General features: G+C 42.5%; 1 protein-coding gene across 3 annotated transcripts in view; it reads left to right on the top strand.

The window, feature by feature from the left end:
- Positions 1–18,143, top strand: part of LOC111260091 (uncharacterized) — a 30,280-nt gene that overhangs the window by 2,758 nt on the left and 9,379 nt on the right. For 2 of the 3 annotated variants that reach the window (XM_022832576.2, XM_022832575.2), the window contains exons 2-6: positions 14,592–15,074; positions 15,285–15,538; positions 15,772–16,256; positions 16,673–17,378; positions 17,735–17,934. In XM_022832576.2, coding sequence (XP_022688311.2) covers positions 14,718–15,074; positions 15,285–15,538; positions 15,772–16,256; positions 16,673–17,378; positions 17,735–17,934 — 2,002 coding nt within the window. In that variant the 5' untranslated portion in view covers positions 14,592–14,717. Of the gene's footprint in view, positions 1–7,511; positions 7,650–14,591; positions 15,075–15,284; positions 15,539–15,771; positions 16,257–16,672; positions 17,379–17,734; positions 17,935–18,143 lie in introns of all 3 variants that reach the window. The other variant, XM_086968140.1, reaches the window with a different exon arrangement.

Raw genomic sequence — 18,143 nt, 5'->3', positions numbered from 1 at the left:
GGGTCTGCTGGGTCAGCGGATCGGGCCCATTAACGGATTCCCATCTCCAGTGAAGGATTTGGTTTTTGTTGTTGTTACGTGCCACTGCCCGAGTGCTGAATTCCACTATTGCATTTCTAAAAAGTGTTGCACAGTGGAGCAGCGGTTCGTCTGTCGTCACCCATCTGCGGACGGTTTGAATATGGGTCCAGACGGTACCAACGTGCCGTGCAGTGTCAACAGGGCAATAATATTAAGCTGGTACACGGTGATGACAGCAGCAACTCTACGCCGTAAAAAGGTTGTCGAGCAACCTTCGAGCACTCCGAACAATGCAGCTGTAGAGAACAACGGAGCTCTCTACTAGTACCAGTCTACGATCGTGGTTATCAATGGCGACCATATAACCAACCTTTAATGGTTTCTCAATAGAGTGAGTATTTGAAGAAGGCTGAAGAACTCAAGACAGAACACTGTATAGAAGGTGTGTAAGCTTAAAAGTAATTGCGAGAAGAAATTTCCATACAGCCAGGTATTCTGATACTGCCTGTGTCTATTCAGCCTATTTATGGAAGAGGCCTTCGAAATACTGCGGGGTTATTAGTCGCTCGTAAGCCGGAGGAATTGTGGAGTGGGCGGCTGGTTTGATCCCATTGGGTGCACTGATGTGGTTGTATTATCAAACAGCAGTTGCCATCTAAACAGGAACTACGGAAGAGATTTCCAATTCATGCAAAAAAAGCGTTTCGCGCTAGACGCCTGGTACTATGGTTAAATATGTCTTCACATGGCTGTAATCCAGCAAGAAACGAACTGTGCTACACACAGATTTGAACCCAGACACCTTCTACGTCCCTTGATCAATAGCGAAACACACAGTACTACCGCACTGTGGCGATTACCTGTGTTGCGGTAATGATTTCGTTTATATAAAATTGGTTTTTTTTTCCGGATCCCTCAGCCGGTGGGCGTGTGACGGTCCGTGGGATCAGCGTCAGCTGAGCTTGTCGGTGACATTTAAACCCATTACGAAAAGAAGAGGACAGCGCCTTCCAACTCGTCGCCGAGCACAAGTTGGACAGAGGCACTCTTGAACGACGACGTCCGAATCGCAAAAATGCCGCGTGATGCTAGTGGCTGGCTCGCAGCAAATTATGAGCTAAGATAAGCCCAGCGATCATGGTATCCGTTAGCAATTATGCTACCCATCGCATGGCTACCTTACTTACGACATGTGTAACCCCCTATAGGTAAGGCACAAGGTACAGGGTTTGTGGTGATGTTGTCACTAGAAGGCAAGAACTCCCTCTGAAGACTATAAACAAAAAAAAAATATATTATCCAGTATGTTATGATGGCTATTATATCGACAACCTTTTGTCACCCAGTATTTGCTCTTTATTGGATGCAGACGATTAGACTTATGACTTTTTTGAACCGGGGCAACACAGCTGTTTTAGAAAGGCGACCAAATCTACAAATGAAAAATCCTGTACGAATCTTTTGCATTGGCATCAAATTAGATCGATGTAGTTGGGGGTCGCAGAGCTGTCATTGCGAAAGTGGTTCAATTATTGAGAATATTGGAAGTGGCCTGGCTCGGTCTGCTATCGTAATGATGGTTCGGCACCCGGCTTAGATACTGGCGCGAGCTTTGTGCCGGCCCTTCACGTACAACTAATGTACGCACCATTGCAACATCGTTATGTCTCCTTAAGGCTAGCCAAAAGCAGTTTCATGGGCTTCCGCGCAAACCAAACGCGCACCAGAGAGGCGCAATTCGATTTGAGAAGCCCTACTTGCTATTGTTTTGAATGCACTATATAAAATGGTATATGTACACCGTTATATGCTGTGGTGACTTATTTAACCAGTACCCTCATCGCATAATTTCTTATATAGTAACCACTTATATACTAGGAGCCATCTTTCTTGTATCGCACCAGCCATCCGTTCCCTATATCTGGGACAATCAAAGGGTGTTCGGAAGCTAACTTCTATCGTCTAAAAATAGCTTGTGGTCTTCTGCGGCGTTTCCAGCTGCATTATTACTGCTGTTTATATATAGATGTAAGCACTCAACTGCCCAATACGGGATCCGCCAGTCAACCAGTCGAGATATGAAGTTTAGCCAATTTATATATACACCAACAATATTGTAGGTAATGAATTAGCAGCTTTGTTTCATATGAAGATGTAGATTTTTCTTCATCTTACATTTGCAATCATATCTTCAGGCCTCGCGTATTGCTTAACGCTCAATGTCTACGTGAACGCATGAAAGTATCCTAAATAGGATTGCTATGACCTTCTGAGGACGCTGACATAAATTTACAAATGCACACAACGACTGTTGTAGCATGAGGGTATCCGCCGTATGGTGTTGAGGTTATATACAGACATTGTTATAAACAAATGTTGCAGTACGCATAAACATGTATATATATACATATATATTGCAATTTATACTATGCGAAGATAGCAGTGAACTACGCCATATTTGGCTGGCAGCAGTTTTCGCCGTGGTCTGGCGGCAGCCGAAGCAGAGTACAGGGACATCTACCGATTGATTTGTCCAATTTCACGTTGTTCAGCTGTGATCTTCCGATGATAGCAGCAGCGGTTTTCCGCAACAAATCGGACATTCTCAAGCGCCCCTTTGGTCACCGTCCTCCTTGGCTATTACTGCCTGTGGCTGCGCGGGAGAAAGAGAAATCTGTTGCCACCACTTTGACCAATGCTGCCACCGTTATCACCGTCAACGGAACGGTGGGTCTCTATGTTAAAACACCTGGCTAGCTGTAACTCTCAGGGGTTCGCTATGGGCGTACTAGCGGGCTTTAATACGGATGAAGGAAAAACAGGCAAGCGTCAAAACGGCGATGGCGACTGCGCGACGCTAGCAAGAAGGAATAGTTCTGTTCCGGGGTACACTTACACTTGCCACTGGTGCCGCCGTCACAGCCGCTGCTGCTGTTGTTTTCCTTGTCACCACAAATGGACTACCTCGTCTTCCTAAAGCGACAGTAGCATAAAAGGCAGCAGCAGTCGTACCAGGAGCTAAAACGGTTTTTCTCTATTATGAGCGAGACGCTACATGTTGCGTCCGGTTGTACACAACATAAATCTCATTGATGGATCAACGGAACACAGCTCTACGTGGCCGCCGCCGCCGTCGTGACGTCGAAAACGCATGTTACTGCGTACCCACGTCTGTTCATGCCGTTCGTAAGATTTCCACATTGTAGTATAGAAGACTATGTCGGTGTATCTTACATTGACTATTCCGGCTGTAGCATGCACAGCGTCGTATTGCGTAGTGTGCAATACGGCGCTACACGGGGCCATGTCGTCACATACACGTTGCCAGATCATTCCGCCAACGGCAGACAATGTCAGATAGCAACTGTATTAGGAACTCTTACGGACAGTTACCCGTCTACGATAGTGCAGGCAACCATATGGTTGTGTACTGTTGAAGACTTAACACCGGAGTCTGGATAGATAAGTACTCCCATTCGATCGTTTCTATGCTGTCGTAACGCACCAGGCTCTAACTAGAAGCAAAGACGCTGTATGAAGTGTATATGCTATTAGCTGAAAAAAACGAACGTTTGTTTAGGAGTGTTTGTGGGCTTTGCAAAGAAAACGCACGTTCGTCTGCAAGTCTCAATAGACTTTTAGTAATTGTTTCTCGTATGTGGCATTCTCTGTCGGCCAGCCAATGTTAGACACTGCTTCATTCGCTCCGGAGAATCAGATGGAATTGTTGTCTGCAAGCAATCGATATTGAACTGTATCTGATGAGAAATATGTATGATACTTCTCGACAGAGCCTATGCATCTCATCTATGTACTTTACCCAACTAACGGTACTCTCTTGTACAATTCTAGAGGACTTGCGCGATGGCTATTGCACCGCTATTTTACAGGCGCTTAGGCCGATAAGTGGCCAGGCCTATCTTTCATATTGTGAGCGGACGCATATCAATAATAATATGATCATTCGATACCATTGTATTGGCAGAGTGCAGAAGGTACTAAATATGTATAGGTAACTTTGGAGTTATATGTTGTTAACGGAACGTTGTGATTATCGCTCCTATTGCGTTTGGTGTTTATCACGATTTCAAAAATGACTCAGTATACAGAATAGATAAAGGCACGTGATTGAATTTAATATTTTTCATACTATTAGGTGGCGGCAACCTTTTGGACACAATCTGGGGATAGGATATTTGAGTAATAGGAATATCGCCGTATAGTCGCGTGTCCAATAGCGTCTTCAATTGATAAGCAGCCTTGTTGCTAAAATTAGCCATAATTAACGATGTACCTACAGTACCGTGGATAGAAAAAGGGCGGGGAACCAAAACAATGTTTCCGATCGCCATTACTATCACGTGTATATAAAAAAATGAATGAAAATTATATGTCTACGAACTTAGTTTGTAAACTCGTGTCTTTACAACATAACGCAAAAATGCCGAAGTACGACTGCTGGTTGATCGCTGTTAGTTGAACGATTTGACACGTTATGGAATAGCAAACATCCCAACTTGTTTGATGCCGGCGAAGTGTTACTGTTTTTCGTTATTTGTATTTTTTCATAAGAGGTAATTATGTTCGGGTCCTCGAGGCATAAGCCAATGCGAATCGCCAACAAAACCCTCCCCCCATTACGCTGACGGCAGCAACATCAGACTCCGGAACGTTTAGCCATCGTTGCGTACCCCCAGCGCCATGTAACGATTGCTAATGATTGCAACCCAGCGCAACTAGTCTGAATACGTCCATTAGTCATTGCGAATTTGAGTTTTGCCGGACGGGACGACAGCGAATTACTGTGAATACTTTATATGAATGCTAACAAAAGTGAAAGTATTGCTGGATGTCATGGCTGAGGATCATAAGAATATCAGTGCGATACTTGTCCTATACATAGAACGTGAGTGTTCCCATAATAGTCCAACACCATTTTTGATGTATGTAGCAGTCATTATGTTGAAGCTCTCTCTAGTCGTATTGAGAGAGATAATTTGTTAGTTGGGATTAAGAGGTGTGAAATATAGAGCCACTGGGGCAAATCGTTGCATCGCGTAACTTTTTCCACTAATTGCCAGTGAACGAACAAATCGTTAAGTAATATTGACCAGAATTATTTATGAATAAGTTAGACATGTTTATGCAAGAACAACTACAGATGTGGTGACAAAGTAGATGGTGATATATTTTCACTTCCGCTATCAGCACGCAATTGACTCATATACGGATATCCGGTCGTGTGTAGCTATATGCAATTTCAAAAGTAAACCAACCGTGTGTTAGTTATGCGTTGTAGGTGTCTAGAATATACTTTAGGAGTTCCAGCGTTTTACTCATGCCGCAACGATGTAAGTGAAGCGAAGACCCTAATGGACCTGGTTATAATCGGTGCTGGGATATAAAGATTAACGTTCCGTACGTATCGTGTACGTCTAACAAACATATTCATTATAAGAGACCAATCCCTGAGCTAAATATTATATCGATCATTAGCAAAGCATGCGAGATTTTCTTATAGTAGCGCAGATTATTTGGTCGTTGCGTTTAAGGAGCCAAGACCCAATGTGTAAACCGCTACGTTGTTAAGGTTGAGATGGAAATACAATATTACAGTATTCAGTGTCACAGACTTGTGTTTGAAAGACAAAAGATGGGACATCAAAATTCCTGTACGATTGTCTAGCAAATAGAGTCGCTACTCGCGATTTGGCAGATTTATAATGAAACGGCTTGAGGAATAGAAATTGTACGGCTCGAATTGGGGCCACAGAGCTCCGTATTGACGACACAGATCTCGCAATTAAATAGCATACAATATCTGAAGTCAAGTACAGCATCCATAAGATGTTGAAATTGAAGTTTCCTGTTGTTGACATAAAAGCTTCAACTCAATACTAATTCCTTTCGCCCAATAGCTTACTTTCCGCGAGAGAACTATCAGCAATTTACATGTTTATCTCTTCTTTTTCTCCCAACGTGTTTTTTTCCTGATTTTTTTTCACTAATCCGAATTTTTCTGGGCCGTCTATCCTTATGCAAAAACCTGTAACGGGTACGGGCTATTTGTTGTTCTCTCCTTGTTCTGCGTTAACTTTGTATTTCGGCAGCCGAATTCTGAAAACTAAATTAATAACATACACAAATTAACAATTGACGCATAAAATAAGCATTGTGCACAAATATATATATATATATATATATATATATAGGAATTTGATTCCTTTTTCTGCCGATTGTATCTGCGTTTATGATTTCCGTAAACGGTAACTGTGTTTGAACAACAACGCTACTGTTTTAATAACGTAACGAAATACGGATCGCTTCAAGCGGTATTTTTCTGCTGACGACAACAAAAAGCCACATTTATTCTTTTCGAAGTTTATGAGCGGCTGTAGGAGCCGACGTGTATGATTCTTGCGTTAGGATTTGTTTTGGGAGAGTTCAACCGGGGGGTGATTCCTAGGCAGAACGAAGCAGTTTGAAAGCGGCACTCGGTCGCCAAATACCGAAACCGTCGAAATTGATTTGTTCAGTTTCGAATAGCGAGGCTTTTGATTGAATTGAAGTGGAGTCGTTAAACACACTGATTGTCAGTATATGTTAGCATATAGGGTTTGAGTTAATACTCCCGACTCGTTATCAGATTCAGCTGTATGTCCCACGGTATGAAGCAATAACGTACAAGTTTGCATTGGTGAACAAATCACCGTCATCCTGTGTATCCACTATTAAGCCCACCTTTTCTCACATTCGCCATATTCTACTTATAACGGATGTTATGCAATAAAAACTATAATTATTGCAGGAACATTCGCTATAGTTGGAATATATTAATAAAACTTATTGCTTATTATGTAACACCTTGTTGCTACAAGTCGTTGGAAAAATACCCACCACTGTAATAGCTTTGTAGCATTGTGGTGCTTTACTAGTCTTTGGGTTAGTTGCAGCTTTGTTGATGCACTCAGTGAAGAGTCTGCTACTATTTCGCACGTAAACATCTAAAAAGGCCGTTTTCCTAGATGGTAACGTCTGCGTTAGTTAAAGTCGTTATATATAAGGACATTTTATCGTGATTTTTCGAATTTGCTTCGATTCCAATGATAAAATACATTCAATAGACGAGCACACAGAGTAGAGGCTTATTTCCTACTTTCTCCCATATTTTTACGGAAGCTTTTCATCATCTCATCGCACTGCCATGCGAACTCCATGGAGTTCAGTCTGTGTTAAGTACTGCTTCCGAGGGCTGGCCCCTGCGAAACAAAATGTGTCCACGGTTCGCCCTACCTAGACCACCCCATAATAATCACGATACCATTGCACGACTACTGCACGATCAACTTAGCCGCTGTGCACAGTTCGACAACCGAATGAAAATAGCCTCGCGCAGATTCGGTTTCCGCTTGCTGTATAGTTTTCTGAACTTTAACATTATAGCTCAGTATGGTTCTTCCTTAATCATATCCTCGTACATATTTCTGCAGGTGGTTTGATGGGGGTTGATATAATTGCTGCCGGACCCGGTGGAGATCATCACCGCAGTAACAGCAGCAGCGACGAATGTCGCGGCGAGCTTAGCCCAGTGTCGGTGGCGATTTTGGCGTCGATGAATGACGTCCAAGGTAAAGAGAATACATTGCGCGTGTTTTCAGTTAAGGCGGGCAGTTCGAACCCACATTTTCTCAGCCACTTCATGATACGGTACGAGACGGTGTTTGCTATGAAACTAGCACTAGTTTCGTTATTCCTATTGTTGATGATATCGCTGTTGTGTCGTGTATTGGCTGTACCAAAGAGGTAGGCAACCGACTGCACGTATGGTAAGTGATGTGGTCCTCAACGATCAAAATGGTTTGCCAAATCGTTGTCCTCTTCGATGAGTTGAACTCAATTGAAAGAGGAAATGTGAAAAATTAGGTTCGGAACTTATGCCAATGTACGACTTAATCCTGTAAGACACGCTGCTGAACTAACTGAACAGAAAATAAAGCTACTGTCAGACATCTCCTTTTGAAATGAGTATGGCTAGACGAAAGTTTACTAGAAATGCATACAAGCATTTTAAATAATAACTAACTATATAAGGATAACGATGACATATAATAAATAATATATTTGTAGGACACATATACTGGTCTATATTCGCCGGGTTAGGAAATATAATAGATATATGGCATACTAGCGTACTTTAGGAATTATAGCACTTTATCCTATATAGGAGTATGACCCTTGTTTTAGCGGGCTTGGTTTATTACGATTGGCAAAATAGCAGGCATCACATTATATTGGAAGTTTCGAAATGGAATTTATTCGACTGAGATTTTGTTCAAACAACAGATTAAATTCTATACAATATAACGGTCCAGTAGGCAAAATGTTGATTCTCCTGTATCTTATTACACTCAGAGCAAAAGTAAGTTACTGGTTAGTATTATAGCGATACCCATATGAATTATGCTTTAGAAGTTGCCCGCTAGTACGCCTGCAATGTTCAATTGTACAATGATATATATATGTATGTATGGAACTTAAAAAAGAGATCAAATAATCGACCATTTATCAATCAAACGCCGTCCATTGCAATTTCATCGTTACACAAAGAACTAGTTACAGTGGCTCGTACGTAATTCGTTTTCCCTCTCAACAGCCAATTTAGATTCACGTCTAGTATAGTATAGTATAGTATAGTTCTCCCGTTCTAGCCACTGTTCAAAATGATATTATTTCTACTGCGTGGTGTAGTAGCAACCGTTGCCAGCGAAGGCAGTGATGGCCACTGTAACCAACACAAGCAGTCATGGCTGCGTCAATCTGTTTGTGCGGTTTTGCTAATCCAGCATGAGTTCGAAGGTCTCTGTGTGAACTCTCCTCATTGCTACTGTGGCCATCGGCACGCTAGCTATTGTCGTTGTTGTTTCTTCTGTTGCTGCTGCCGCCTCTGTGACTCGCGTGGTAAGCGTTGCACGAAACAGCAGATTTAGGTTGGTGGCAGGAACGGATCCAGTGGTATGGGTGACGGCAACGGCGGTCGTTCTATCGAATGCGCGCTCCGTTTTCTTTTATGGGCCGCTTTAGTCTGCGCTGGCCGTATAGAATTATTTAGCCAAGTACAAATGCTTCCTCCAGTATTTAGCTTGCCTATTGTTGTTTCCTGTTATTAGTAATATCTGTAGAGAATTATATATTCATTGTGAATGATAGTTACGGTGACGTCGAGAGTGAACGACGCCGCGAATCCCTTACCCTAACCAATGGCAGCTTGAGTGGCGACTGAGAACAGTAAATAGGTTCTAGGGCGCAATCGAAGACGGCTCAGGTTTGAGGTTACGTCGGGGAAACTTAAAGTGTGCTGACGTGATTACGTGCTTATGTATGTTAATTGTTAGTTGTCAATCGCTGTGAAGTTGAGCCACGTTTAAATTCGACTGGCATCGAATAAGCGTAACGTAGCTACGCGGTCATGCGTATTCGGACGCCAATATTTATAGTCACCAGTTCTGAACGTTTGGCACATTTTTCGACGTTGACTCTGACGATTGTTTTAAGAGTTAGTCAATTCGTGTAAATGAAGATAACTGATAAATTGGAATTTTAGTTTGCCTATTTAAGCTATTTTTTTTCACTCGAAGCAGAATACTCGTATAATCATATTCGATAAGGTAAGGATGTGCCTTATCTACAACTTGCTGACGGCAGTTGACGGCAATCGTATAGAAGCATGACAAATCCGTTAACCAGTGAGTATTTTAATTTACACAACCGAGGCTTCTAGCATTAGAAACTATCTAAATTAGCACTTCTAATGAAGTGTTTGATGCTCACTCATGAAGACCGGCTCTTGCGGAACTGGATCACACTAACTGCTGCCGAATCGACAGTTACAAGTCATTTGTTTGCATCGAGAGTTGACTGTCTGCGTGTCATAGGCGAACATAACTCATTAATCGTGAAAACCTTTAGCACTCCAGTGACTTTAGCACAGCAGGGAAAACATGTGTACAGCCATTTGTTATTATGGCAGATGACTAGATGCTTTCCTGATGCTATATTATATAGCCACAGCCTGCAATGGTGTACAGTTTTTGTTACATCTAAAGCTCTATAGTGCCGCTGAACCAGCTATGAAACTATTTACACTGACTACGCATAGCAAATTTCTGATTCGAATCAGGAGCAGTCGACACACTTCACGACTTTCTAAGGCAGGGTGACATAAAAACATTTCTGAAAAATCTACACCGAATTAATTTTATATGCATGAGCAGTCATAAAGACGAACGATCAGCTATCGTACTCTGTGATTTAGAGACATACATAGTCAGGAATGAATTGAAGTCGTCAGTCTGAAGACGTCAATATAAGTGTACATCATGACATACATTTAATGGAAACAAACTGGTAAGAAAGCAGTCCCTGACGTTTTCAGTATTCAAACGTTGCGGCCATTTCGACCTTCGACTCTTATGCGCTTTCCGGAAAGAATGTTTCTCTTTGTCACCATACGCCTACCAGCCGTGCTCTAAAAAAGAAGTTCGTATTGCCTGAAGGCGAGCCAAATGCCCACCTCTTTCTTCAGCTTGAAGAAACCTAATATTTTTGAACTCAGGCCGGTCTTATAGACCCAACGAGATGGCCAAGCAATTAATATGGTTAACAAGAATGTTTTCGATGGATTGTGCTTAGTCTATTCAGGATCTTTTTGGGTGCATTCTATAGGCTTATATGTGTAGCTTGCATTCTACGAATGGATGTTTCCGGTATCGTCGTTAAGCTGCGTTTCAGGTAGCTGGCTATCAGCATGAAAACAACTGCGTGCATATTTATGTCCGGCTTCGAAGCTAGACGACCTCACGTGTCCCATCACGGTGACGGGGGTAGTTAGCATTTGATGAATTATTAAATAATTATTATCGCTGGCATCAGACATTAGCTTATAATATCTGGACATGGCGGAAAGATCTAAGTGTGGAAACTCAGTCTATGTCAGTTAGTCAATTTTATGGAGGGTTTCAGCTCTCGGGAGATGCTGAGAGTCCCCGAGAATCGGAACTCATGAGAGATTCTCAATGTCAGCAGTTGAGTGATCTCTCCCTCTCAAAGAGGTTATCCGATATGTATGTAAAAGATAGTGCGTGCGATATGTGTCACATCTATATTGATCTGCGTACTTAAAAACGTGAATCATGGGCAAAGTTGTCAGAACATTAAAAGCGGCAATCTTACTTTCGAAATAATCCTTCGTTTTCTAGACTTTACCATAACATGTAATTCATATATGTATCCACCGATATCAACCGTTTGGCGAAACTTGCCACAAGTGTCTGCTCAGTTTATTGTGACCTATGAATTAGCTGCCAAAAACACAAAGATCGTTGCCAGCTATTTAACCGCCTCCAATTTTGTCCTTGTGTTATAACCGCGTTGAGTAACTTAATTATGCTTGTATAGTTACTATTGAAGCATAATGAGGATAACTTATCCGTCGCTCCGTTTCGTCAACCCTAAAAAGAAAATCGTTTTATTGCCCACTGTATTACACCTTAAGTAGCATTTCCTATGAAGCTGGGTCAAAGCCACGAACGACGCTCAGTTGTTTATTATCACCTGTTGTTGTGACGATGGTGGTGTTACTGTAAAGTTCTGGCGAGTTTCTACACTGTTTTGCTAAATCTGCATTTATTGGGCCTAACTACGTGAATAGGATAGGGAGTAGTGGCGCTGCGAAATTTCAGCTCCAGCAAAAAACTTCCATAGTATGTCAGTACGATCTATAAGAGGCTAATACAGAAGCAGCCAGACTAATATGGGTGTAAACCAGTTTACGCTACTCAAGTTGTTACGGCGTCTTGTTAACCACTGTATGTTTGCCAGAGACGGAGTATTAGACCGAATAAGGGTATGTGCGTTCAAAACGTTTAGGCTGAGACGACTCAAAGCAACCAAGTAGAAGATCTTGATCGAAAGATCTGTTACAATTGTGGCAAGTGAAGGCGTTTACTTTGGGACGAAGTAGGCCCAGGAATATACCTCTGTTGCGAATGTAACGGGCTGCTTATGGCTGTCGTTATGGCTCACATATGCATTAGTGTTATTGAGTTCAAAGTACGAAATATCAGAGGGATGAGCATACGGTACAGGATGAGACGGTCATGCGCTGAAACGGTCAAATCTAAATAGATTATTTCGACTTGTTGTTATTCTAGTATCCCGTAGATGTACCCAACTAACGACGAAATCCGTTTATTAATGCCATCAAGCCAAATAATTCAGCGATTATTTTGACCGAGACATATCGTTAGGAGAAGTTCTATCGAACGTTGGATTTTGCTTTCTGCGATCCAGGCCGTAGAAGCGAAGTTAACTGGCATTTTTATACAATATCTTATGATGAAAGACGCTCCAGACATGCACTGATAGTAATAAGACAAGATACTGGCCGAAGCTACTCTGCACGTAACTTTGTTTCCATTCCTTTTTAGTGGGCTGCGCAAGCTAACCCATGTTTCACACATGGCGGTGGTATGTTTTAGTTGTTTTTTTACTTTTAATTGTTGACATCTGTTTGTCCGAGTACACGACTTGGATACTTATCTGTCCTAGACTCCATTTCTGAGAAACTCAACTTTTGCTCTTATTCTCTATCTTAGCGTTCGAATAATTACACAATAAATGGACAATGGATGCATATCCTATACTTTTCTGTAATCACAGTAACTTGTTCCTTTGTGAGCTTTTTTGAGGTATAATCACAGCTTCTGTTATCCTTAACGACCCAACTTTCTTTTTCAAATCACTGCACCAGTAACAATCTGTCATGTTACGAATTGCCCAATGTTTTCGCTAATCGCTGGTAATTCTACAAATTGTCACTATTCTCTTCGGCTACTCTCTGAACATCAATTTGCAGTGGTAATTAAGCTATAATTTCTATCAGGCTCATCAGGTTCAATTACCATAAATAACTAAAAATCTTACGTAAATATTTACCTAATTTAGCCTGCTAATGGTTCAATAGCGTTTTAAGATGTCTGACTAATATATGTCAGTGTGAATATAACGATGGTGAGTTGATCGATCATTTCTCTCACGTGGCCTGAAATTAACTGGCAAGATAATTTAAATAGTACGAGGGCCGGACAGATCAAGGCAGGTTGCAAATTCGTGAGGACACACCAGTGGGAACGATAAACCATGTAGTGCAGGCTTTTCCATGTAAGCATGCCTGACGAATAAATAAGTTTGCAGCAATCCTAAAAATTGCCACAGCGTATTTCTCGGCGAGGAGTAGAGAACGTCGCGGTTGTGAAGCCTTATCTTCTTTTTGATTTTACGCAGCAATACAGTTGACGATTAGGGAAGTTAAGCTTAGGATGAACTTATTACTTCAATACCTGCTAAATACTGAATATTGTTTAAATAGATGGTGCCATGAAGTAAAAGTAAATTATGATCATTGACTGTCTTCGTTCAGTGAGTATCGCTCAGAGGCTGACGTCCCAGGCCTCAGAGAATCCTTGCTTCCAGTCTTACAGGGCACATTCGATGCGGCCTGATGTTTACAGATTCGTCAATACAGAGTACTAAATAATTCAGCCGTCAAAAATATCCTACCCAACTAATGACAGTTTAATCAATACCTACTGCATTATTTCACCTTACCGCCGTTCCACAATTCATTCTCAAAAATCTTTTCTTTTTGGATGCCATGCTTGACGTTTCAATCAAACGTCAAGCGTGGCATTTAGTATTTCGTTTGATGAAAGCAGCTCGCTTTTATTTTAAAGCTACCTGATCGTTTGTCTGGTACACGTCCCGTCTGCAACACGAATCTGGCAGGGATCTTTGCAATTCTGGTAGGATATTTCTAAATAGCATATCCTATGGAAAGACAGAAAGGCTTATGAGAAACAGCCCAAATGTCATTTAATATCCGAGAGTGGTCCAGTCAAGCGATTTCGACGAGCTCATTTTTATTAGCGTGTTCTGTGGTAGCCCGCAGATACCGAATTATATTCAAACACTATCGCCTGAGTGGGCTGCTATGCTCTGTTTTTCAGGTGGGTATACCGAACGAAAGATATCTGTAAAATAATGAGATGTGGTTGTTTGAAGAAAGTGTTCAGAAATACTACAGAAAGGCTTGTCCTGTGGCTGATTCTTTAGCTATCTGTTGTACGATGCCTGTTACCTTTGCCAATCCGAAAACAGGAATTAGATTGAAGTTTAAAAATAATGAAATTAGACTGCAGAAAGCAAACTCGACAATGAATTAGGTAACGTGCCAATGTATGAGAATTCAAACTGTTTATTATCCATCTTGATACGCACGTTTGTTGAAGATAATATTTCAGGATCAGGTATTCGTTCAACGTTGTCCGAATTTAAAATAGATCGTTTATCCCGGGTTACTGTTACTTAAAACATTTTTGTCGTGTAGTTATTTTACAAGCCTAAATAATTACACGCATGCATATTCTATGTCGATTCCATATCGCTTAGACGTTCACACAGTTTATTGTTATTTTACTTAGAATGTCGTATTAATAACAACGTACATTTTTCAGCTGATGGCGACGAAGTTGGGCGGAGTTGTTGAGCGGCGAAATCGTTGAGGCGCCCGGTCCCTCTCTAGTCCGTTTGGGGGGACCTCAAGCCAGTTGGTGTGGGGTCGTCCCTAGGGACCAAGGCCGATGAAGGGTGGCCAAGACAGAGAGGAGGGTGCCGCGGGACCCGTGGCAAGCGGAGGCAGTCTTGATGGGGCTGGTAGCCAAGCAAAGATTAAGCCTGCCTCCAAGAAAAGAAAGAGCGAGGCCACTAAAGCTTCCTCGGCTGGTCCAGGAAGTCTCAAGAAGGCCAAGGAGTCAGCCAAAGATGCAGGCCAAACGAGTAACAGTAGGCTCGCTGGTGGAACCAAAAAAGCAGCGAAGGATAAGGAGGCCAGCGGTAAGGACAGAGATGGCGCTACTCCTAAGGCCAAAGAATCCAACAAGAAGAAGAAAGACACCTCAGCGACGCAACAGGGTCAACAGCAGGCACCGCAGACCAAGGTAGACTTCAAAGCATCTTCTCAGTGGCTTCTCTTTACCCTGATACATAGGATTCAAACGGTGAAGATGTGTACGGGATTACTGGCAGAGATTATTCTTTCAGCTTTAGCAACAAAATGTGACATTGCGTTGCAGCGATGATTATTTTTGATTTTAAGGTGTTGAAGCGCTTTAGCCGCGAGCCTTTTTTACTTTGCGTTTCGTTTTCAGTCAAAGGACAAGAAAAAAGTGGTGGGTGCTGGACCTGCAGGGGCGGCAAGCGCTAGCGACAAGAAAGTCAAAAAGACTTCAGAGTCCGTCAAAAAGAAGAAAACTGTAGCTAATGGTATGGCAATGAAAGAAGATAATAAACGACAACGCAAGGATAAGGACGAGTCGATCCCGAAAGAGGGGAACTCGGTGGGCAGTGCAGTCGCCTCAAACGGTTGGGGGTTTGGAACCGAGGTGCTTACGTGTTTGCCCAGGTAAGCCATACATTTCTTTCAGCAATTTCATTATTTCGGTCTGTTATAAAAAATATCTTGCGCCAGGGCAAATGATGTAGCTTGCACCAGCACGGCACTTGTGTTTAGCTTGCGGCATCACATATTTATACCTATCATTAATAAGCAGTATACAAATTTTATACCATCTTATTACTGCTCTAACGACTATCCAGTATTAACAATATCATATCAATTTCCCATCCTGTTATTAGGAGAGTGGCCAGCCTCAATGCGATGGCTAAAGTGCACATCATGTACGAAAACGAGACCAATCGTTCTACTTCACAGCATAGCTCGAACAACAATGCCAGCAGTAGCAGCAGCAGCAGCAGCAGCAGCAATCAGAATAACAGTAACAACAACAACAACAACAACGCTAATAATAATAATAATCATAACAATAATAATAACAACAGCGGCGGCAACAACAGTTCTACAGCTAACAGCAGCAGCAGCAGCAACAACAACAGTAGCAGTAACAACACTAACAATAACAACTTGGGTAGTAACTGTAGCAGCAATCTGAACACAGCGAGCTCGGCGACTGCGACTCACAGCTCTAACAGCAGCAGTGGAAACATTACAATTAACAATAGTAGTACTCAGAATATCGGCGGTAGCGGGGGCAGCAGCGGTCACACAATGGCTATCAACAGTAGCTCCAGCGGTGAGGTTGTCGCACCTCCACCATCGACAGGTGCGTTGTATGAGGGCCCCTGATTAGAGCCGACAAATCTGTATATATATATGAGTAGGTTTTATGAAATTTAGGTTGTAAGAACATGTATGAAGCGTTCGTAAACCGCATTACGTAGCATAATAGCCACATAATGAACCAGTGGGATAGCTTGATTTTCCTCTACACATGTCATAATGTTATCCAATAGTGTTGCGTATTTGATTGTAGGTTATTGTGCTACTTGGATGCAGTGGTAATAATAGAATAAATAACTCTGCCAGCCACAAACTGCTGAGATCGACCATTATCATTCTTATTATAGAGTTCCAACAAATTGTTAGCCATAAACAAATAACACTCATAAGCTCCGATCTGTTCTCTTAGTTTTCACGTTAAGCTAATCAACTATTTCTCTACTCAACGCAAATACCCAGGTTCGTCTCAGCCTACCACCGAGGTAGACACGGACTCCGACGTCACAATTGAGACGGTATCAACAAATAACGGGCATTCTAGCCCACGGGTAGACAAGATAATGATGGCAGTTGCAGTGCCTGGTCGTTGTCGGCGGATGGCATCGCTCAATGCGCAAGCCATCCTTGCAGCGAGTCTTTGTCACGACGAAAAGCGCCCACCGAAAAAGAAGGAACCGCCCCCAGCGCCTTTAACGCCGACAACTTTCGCGCCAGAGGCGCCCGCTGCGGCGACTCCAGCCGTATCGCCGCGAATGACCCCAGCTCCCGGCGCCGCAATGGGAACCCCTGGCACGGGGGGTGTCGTTAGTGGGCCAGCCGGTAGCGTGATTAAAATTGAGGACATCGAAGATGAAGAGAAGACGACCACGGTTGAAGAGGAGGAGATCGTTCAGATTGTGCAAACGACAAAGATAAGAAGACGCAAGATGAAGACGTCGAAAAGTCCGAGCGGAGGCCAGCCCAGCCCCCCGGCAACACCTCGTGCAGCAATCAAGACGAAGCCGTTGAAGAAGAGCGAGGTATTGGATGGTGATACCGATGATCTGCTTGAGTTGGCTGCGATGACCGGAGTCGTTGGCAAAGAGGAACGCGAACAGGATATCAAAGTCGCCCAAGATTCTTCGGCAACAGTCACCCAGGCACAGCAGGTTACAAGGACGTACACGTACGTAACTGCTCATAACAGTAGTGATGTTTTAGCTAAATAAAGCTTTTTAACGATTTTGTCATGCATTCATTGAACTATAATTGTACGCATATATAGCGAGGCACGTAAAGGATTTGACATCCTAGTTTTATATAGTTTATAAATTAGTCTGATGTAAAGACGCCGCTGTAGTCATACGTTATGCCAAGCCTTAATGATATCGAAAACAAGTCAACGAAAATGCCAGAGAGACGTTTCGGTACGATGCGTTTAGTTACTGAGATGAATCTATATGAAGCACGTATATGAAGGGCTACTATGTATGTCGATCCGACGGTCATTGTAAGCGAATCTTCACTTCTCTGCCGTCGTAGGTACACGGCTACAAGCACGGCATCTGGAGGTCTCACCGGTGTTCCAAGCGGAGTTACTCCCACTGCCTTGCCAGCCATCGTTCGACCGCCGTTGGTCATTAGTCAGGCCCAATCTCAACCCACAACGATTCCGTTACAGAATCAAGCGGCCTCATTTAGCTATGCGGCAACTGTAAATGCGCAAAACAGCAATCCTCAAGGTAAGCGAAATGGCCAAATTAAACAAAACGCAAAAGAATGAACTCGTTCACAAATTCATAAACACTGGTACGTCTCGCGATGCTGACATGGCATGCATCGATACAAGCGTCAGCTTTATGAAAAATATCGTAGAAAATGTATCGTATATATGTAATGAGGCTCATTAGCATCGATGCACTTTATCGATGTCAATTAAGTCTTTTTCTTT

The sequence above is a fragment of the Varroa jacobsoni genome, unplaced genomic scaffold, assembly GCF_002532875.2.
Source record: "Varroa jacobsoni isolate VJ856 unplaced genomic scaffold, vjacob_1.0 scaffold_398, whole genome shotgun sequence".
Taxonomy (NCBI): domain Eukaryota; kingdom Metazoa; phylum Arthropoda; class Arachnida; order Mesostigmata; family Varroidae; genus Varroa; species Varroa jacobsoni.
The sequence above is the reverse complement of the archived record's forward strand: the minus strand, read 5'-3'. Positions and strand labels throughout refer to the sequence as shown.